At 41.5% G+C, this 7026-nt stretch overlaps 1 protein-coding gene across 4 annotated transcripts in view; it reads right to left on the bottom strand.

Annotated features, from left to right (window-relative positions):
• Window positions 1–4773: 4773 nt before the first annotated feature.
• The window catches only part of SKA1 (spindle and kinetochore associated complex subunit 1), a 369748-nt gene continuing 367495 nt past the window's right edge, over window positions 4774–7026 (bottom strand). For all 4 annotated transcript variants that reach the window (XM_069626972.1, XM_069626971.1, XM_069626974.1 and 1 more), the window contains one exon: window positions 4774–5108. In XM_069626972.1, the coding sequence (XP_069483073.1) occupies window positions 4960–5108 (149 nt within the window). In that variant the 3' untranslated portion in view covers window positions 4774–4959. The remainder of the gene's footprint in view (window positions 5109–7026) is intronic.

Here is a 7026-nt window from a genome sequence, read left to right as displayed (position 1 = left end):
ATTCACCAACTGGGTAGCAAGTGGAGAACTCATGGGCACTGCACATAGGCAAGGGCAAAGCAAAAGAAATTGTTCTCCTCATACAGTAGAGGAAAACACCCCAGGCAAACCCTCTTGGCCACCAATCAGTATAGGATATTATCTATTTCACTTCTCCTTTAGGAGTTAAACATGGGTCCTGAGTGACAGATCAATGAGCAAGTTATGGGATACTTCTGCCTGTGGTGAGCATATTATAAATGATCAATATTTGCAATATCTTTGGAGCAAATACTGAAATTAAATATATTCCATCTAAGTGGGGCTTTTTGTTGATTGCACATTTGACAGAATCACTTCTACGGGAGCACAACTGTGGCAGATAAAAGAATGACAAGCAAGACATTTGGCTCTCAGCACGCTCAAGCTGGCTCCAACCACCTCCACTTAGAATATGAAAATGCCACGTTTGTGTTGTCCAAGCTGGCTCAATTACAACTATAGTTAGTCTCTTGTGTAGTAACTTGTGCACTACATTGGGGAGTAGAGGCGTCGGGCGTGGGGGAGAAGAGTACGCAAATATCCCTGGCCAACTCACCCATAGAGCGTTCACTAGTGACCCTCTTTGTGCGTACATCGATTACATGTTTTGACATTTTGCGTTTTGCAAACAGATCCAATGTTTGCTGTCCCCCACATCCTGAACATCTGTTTGAGTGTATTTGTGTTCATTTCTGATTCATGGTTTTGCTGGAAACCCCTACTGTCATCTAAGTGATCGCTATCGCCAGGGATGTGTTGTGTTTGAATGAAAATTCATTTCTTGATGCACTATATCCTGTACTAAAATTGACAATGTTTTGGAGTGTGCCCCTCCTGGTTTATGTATGCTTTAGCCGTGGTATTTTCTTTATTGATCAATACGCTTTTGTTGTATAGTTTTGTTTGCAATGATAGCAGTGCCATCTTCATTGCCTGTAGCTCTAACAGGTTTTATGTGCTATGTTGATTCTTTTTGTGTCCATGTTCCTTGTGAGGAGAGCTCTTGGCCCCTCAACCTAGAAGTCAGTTGTCCATTGTGACTTTAGCCTCTACTGTTGGGAGTCTGAAGTGCCAGCCTTTAAGAGGTTTTCCTGTGTCCACCAATGCAGAGCACTTACCACATCTTTTGACACTATACCACTAGATCATCCCATTCACCCGACATTTGGGAAGATGGTCATGATAGCCACTGTGAATTTGCCTCATGTTTAGTCACACATGTAATACTATGTAGATGCATGACACCATCATGTCTCGTCATTTAATTACTGGTCTTACTGTTATTTGGGTGCATGTTTGCAAACAGGTTATGGGTAAGAATCTGTGAACTCTTTTTGGGGATGTATAAGCAATTGCTTGTTGTGTCTCTATACCAACTCCTATGAACTGTATTTCTGTGATGGTGTAAGACTTCATCTTATCTCGTTTTTGCTGAAATCCTACCTGAAGGTCTACTGTGTTTTGAGTGGTGGACACGCAGTTTGCCTGCGATCCCCCCTACCGCCAGCCCCCAACTCCCCCCACGTATGAGCCACTCATCCAGGTAAGGGTAGACGAGAATGATTTTCCTGCATATATATGCCCCAACAAACGCAAGCAAATTTGTTAATCCTTGAAATGGTAATGACGTTTCCTAATCTTGAATCTTAGATATTTTCTGTGCGCAGGGTACACAGAAATACAAAGTATGTACATTTCACGTCTAGAGTGATCATGAATACTACCGTTGTAAGGAGAGGAAGGACCTTCTGAGGTGGGTCATTCAGTACTTTTTGGAGTTTTACATATTTATTTGTTGGTCTGGGACCCAGTACTGGCCTATTTGTTTTATCTTTTTTGGGCACATACAATTAAAGGGAGTTAATGCTCCGGTTTACCTGGTATGGAGGAACTTGTTCAATGGTGCTCTTCTGTAGTAGCATCACAATGCCTTTTTGTAAGAGCTCCAGATAATTGCACAGTAAACATATTTTGCGTGGTGGGAGGTTGCGTGGTGTTTCTAGCAACTTAATGCAGTATCCTCCTACGACTGTCTAGCATCCACTGGTCCGATGTTGTTCCATCCTGCATGAATGATGTTATTCACCGTCCTACAGGAGTGATATGGGAGGGGACTTGAATCACTGAGTCGTTGCTTAGAGGAGGACGCTCCTCCAGAGGTTTATCCTCTTCCCATGGGTTTCACTCTACACTGCTACCTAGAGGGGGACACATATGGGTGATGCTGTTACGTGATTGAATACCAACTTGTGCCCAGAGTTTGCATGAACTGGGTTGTTTGGGAGTATGTGTTGCCGAGAAAAGAATAGCAGTTAGCAGGTGTACCTCTTGGCTGGAAAGATTTGCCCAACATCTGTCCCAGAGTTTTAAGGATGACATGATATTTGTTTTTAGCTCTCTATAGTGCTTTGTGACTGTTTGCCAAATAGTGTGGCCACCCCAATCGGTTTGTCCAATATGGTTGCCTGCGTTTCTGTTTCGAAATCTGATCCTCTCAGGGAGGTACATGGACTTGTGGTTCCAAGGTGAGGCCATGGTCCATGAGGATTCCCAGATTTGTTATCACTGTTGCATTTCCGATTGGGTTCGCATGCTCGGGGGCCAGGTGAGGGATGTCTGTGTTGGACTGTCTTCCCATGGAGAGATCGTTAATTCTGTTTTGGTTGGGTTTGAGGTTGTAATTTGCCATAAAGGTCTTTAATTCGGTGAGGCATTTATTGAGGGTGTGGTCAGGGTCATTGTCATCTCGAATAAACTTGTTAGAGGATTCATTTAAATATTGAAGAGTGGGAAGAAGGTTGGTCCTTGTGGTACACCGCAGGTGATATTTTTTGTTTATTGTTGGGGTGGGAGGTTATGGTTTCTGGTCCTACGGGATGCTTTGATGGCCTGTTGTATTGCTTGTATTTTTTGCTGTTAATTGGGCTGGGATGATGTTGAATAGGGTTTGCGAGGGTATGATGCTGTAGTTGCATTACTTATTTTATTATTTCCTTGATGATTCCACACTTTATTTTTTAGATTTGCTGCCAGCTGGATTCTCGCAGTATACTATGTTTTCTTGGCTTTCAGGACTGTTGAATTGTATAGCCGAATTTGTCGTTGGCAGTTGATTTCGCCCATCTGGTTGCAGTACTTCATCTCTTTTGCATTTTCCCTCAGTTCGTCTTTGAACCATTTTTGCATTGTGGGTTTGAAGAGTTTTAAGGGAGTTAGTTTGTCTAATGCATCTATGATCCAGGTGTGAAGGATCGCTTGATGTGTGTGGTATCATTTCATTTAGGTCGGAGATGTCTGGTTTGGTAGTTTTTAATAGGTGGGTTAAAGTTTCAAGGTCAAGTCTTTTCCAGTTTGTTTTGTTTCTCACCGGGTGTTTTGTACTCGTGTGCACCACGGTCACTCAATATGATACGTAACGGTAGGGCGTTGGTGGAAAGTTCATGCCTGCAGAAAATTGCATCTATCGTGTGTCCTACTCTGTGAGTTGGTCCATTCACTATTTGCTTGCAATTAAGAATTTCCAGTCGGGCACTGAAGAAGTTTGCTGCAGTTTCATTTCTCTTTCAAACCAGATGTTGACATCTCCCAGAGCGATTATGTTCTCATGATTTGGGGAAAGATTAGCTATGGCATCAGTGAGTTTTGTAGCAAAGTTAGGGTTACAAGCATGCAGTCTGTAGATCACAAGGAAGAGTAAGTTGAATTGAAGTTGACTAGTAGTGATTCAGTCTTTTATGGTGTGTGATGAGGAGCTGATGTGATGTGTGTGCTAGAGAGATTCCTCCTCTTATAGTTGCTCTGTTAGATTGCAATAGTTTATAGTTGTTTGGTGTGGCTTCCTGAGCGATTACTTTGTAGTTTTCTGAGAGCAACGTTTGCGTTCTTAAACCATGCCCTTCTGCGGAAGTGCAAGACCACATGCATTCATCTAGCTGTCCTGTCTACGTGAGCCATTCAGACTTTTGCATGTCTACAACAATAGACTTTGCACCGTCAATACCTGATAGGAAGCAGTCCATCTTGTCATTCATTAGATCAGACACAAATTTCCCAAAATCCTGCTAGAGACTCAGGTTATAGGCAGCTAAAATGAAATGTGAAGTTGAATGCTCAGGGCAAAGGGCTACACTAGAAATAGCCCTTTTCTCTACTAAGTGAAGTGCTTTTTCCTTCGTACAGGAGGTAGAAATCTTTGGGGAGGACTGCTTTCCCTAGGAGAGAGCCACTGCCACAGCCTCCACCACCACCACCACTGCTGATAGGGCAATGGGGGAAGTGTGGAGGGGGTTGAGCACCACAGACAAATCTTTTCATCCACAAGCAGACAGAACTTTGCTTCTAGTTTTTTTTCCCCTTAGTTGAAGGAATAATCTTGGCAGTCTCCAAGATATTCATAGCCTCACAGATAACATCCATTTGGAGATGGATCCCAGATGATTGTTAGTGCCCCGATAGGATGGTCGACAGAACCTCCAACTGCACTTGTCACAGTAGGATTAGTGAGAGAATCGAGTGCACAGCTAGAAAGAAAAAAAAAATAGATCAACTTCTGCTCCATCTGCACAGAGGAAAAATGACTGGCAGCCATTCTGAGACTATGTGCAGGGTAGGAACCAAGCCAGGTTGGCAGTGCACGAGTAGCAGACCACCCATCGTACTTGCTATTAAAATTCTGCTGATGTCCCATTTGAGTGTCATTTCCCTGCAGTAAGGGGATAGGAATGTAGGAGACAATTAAGACGTCCTTAAAAATGAGTTTGGATGTTCTTTAGTCTAACAGAGTAAGAGTAAATGCAATAGAAAACAGGACATTTTGGCCTGGCCCTTATATTGAAAAGAAAGGCATTGGAAACATGGTAATATACTAGGAAAACAGTCTGCATAAAATCGGTAGGTCAAATGAGCAAAAGTAGAATTGTTTATCAGCACAAATATGCCTCAGAAAATTGTGTAACGGACAAGTCCTTTCCCACGGACTTCTCTCAAACGTTGGCAGTGACGTAAAATGTTCAACATTCCATGAAAACGCTTGTCAATCTTCAAATTGGTAAACTCTTTAATATCTTGATCCACGATGAAATACTGACCTAGGGAGAAGAGGCAAAGCATTCGCTTTAGGCAATTGCTTTTTATAGCAAATATTACTATTCAACTAATGCAAGCTTCAAGCAGATACACTTTTAGGCTAGCCCAGACATAAATCCAAATGTTATGCACATACCATTCAACCAATTTGATAGTGTGAACATGTAAACGTGGGCAGCACAATTGCCACAGCCACTGTGATTATTTTCAAGCATTGTTTAAGTGTTTACTTGCTCTGCCCCATTAGGAAATATAATTGGCATACTCTATATTAAGGACGTCAAAGTCCGATCCTAGAGAGCATTCAACTACTCAATTTTTCAGGTTAACCACATACTATGTAAATAACACACCTTTAGATTCACTACATTCTTTAATTTTTTTATATCCACACAAAATATTAAACATGGCATTTATTTGGCTTACGACAACCAGACGTGTAGATCCTTGATACAGAGCTCTGAAGGCATTCATTACGAATGGAGGCCAATCAAGTTTCCAAATATACTATAACAATAGGTTGCACTGCTGTATTTCCAATCTTTTGGAGTGAATATTATTATTTTGGGTTTTCACTAAATGGTGAGTTGAAACTGTTATTTACACCAACTTTACCCTTTGCTTTAACTACCTTGAAATAGTAAAAGGATGAGCGTTGTAGCTAATCAATAGCGAGGCGTACTGTAAACTACTGCACTAGAGTCACTACGGTGAGAATCTTGTTCCTTCTGACAATTCAGTAATGTACCCTACAGGGGAAGTCAACTTATTTATAAGCTGTTTAAACTATATCAACTATTTACATAAGTTATTACTTTTTGCTGTGCTCATTTTTTGTGCGTTTAATTGTTTGCAAATTATTTTGCATTTCATTTGCTTAGTTTCACTTATTTCATCTCAAACTGTTTCTATGATATTAGTGAATATAGTTGAAAGAAAATGGTTGACGGAAAGGCTTTTTAGGCAACATTTGCTGTTCAAATATTTATCCACTGCACTACGACTGAGATCTGATGAATGCCTGGATCCTTTTTACAATCGCATCTGGTATTTCAGTACATTGTTGTATTACATCCCATCAAGAAAATAAATCTGTTGATAGCCTATTGCAAGAATTGTTAAATGTGCATGAAATGTTTCCGGCATAGCAGCAAAGATGTGTACTTGTCTGCCGCAATACCTGCATAATTTAGTAAATTACACCTTTTTCAGGCAATTGGTTAGAAAAGGTTGGACTGTTAAATGGTGAACATCATTACAAACGTTAAACTCACAGACCTCTGTCACATTTTCTAACCAATTTCCTGAAAAAAGTATAATTGACTAATATCTGCAGGTATTGCATCAGGCAAGTAACATGAGAAAACATCACCTTATTTTTGACTAATATTGCTGTTTCACTAGTACATAGAGATATTGTCATGAAGAGTAACCCAGTCTTATTACATCCAAGACCCATTGGCCTTTTGGGACTTCTTCACAATGATGAAAGTAGTGGCTTAGCTGGCCACCTACGGACGAGTAAGGAACAAGTTACTTACCTGTAACTGTTGTTCTCCAGCATGGGTCTGGCATGGATTCACATGCTCATGAATATTCCCCGTCGTCACGCTGGGAATCCTCGGTAAAGAAAAATCAGTATCAGTTTCGTTTCTGATCTGTCTTTCGTAGTAGTAACCAATCACTGATCTCTGCGTCATACTGACCACAGCCAATGACTGCCATCTCCCTAAGCCCCGCCTCTGGCAGCCATCTTCAGATTTGGTAGCACGTGAAGTGGCAGTATGACCAAGTGAGAGCCGCAGAGGGGTAGGCGGGAGGGTTCGCATGTGAATCCATGCCAGACCCATGCTAGAGAACAACAGTTACAGGTAAGTAACTTGTTCCTTCTCCAGCATGGGGTCTGGCATGGATTCACAT

Source organism: Ambystoma mexicanum, chromosome 6p, assembly GCF_040938575.1.
Source record: "Ambystoma mexicanum isolate Mex_15411 chromosome 6p, UKY_AmexF1_1, whole genome shotgun sequence".
NCBI classification, from domain to species: Eukaryota; Metazoa; Chordata; class Amphibia; order Caudata; family Ambystomatidae; genus Ambystoma; species Ambystoma mexicanum.
The sequence above is the reverse complement of the archived record's forward strand: the minus strand, read 5'-3'. Positions and strand labels throughout refer to the sequence as shown.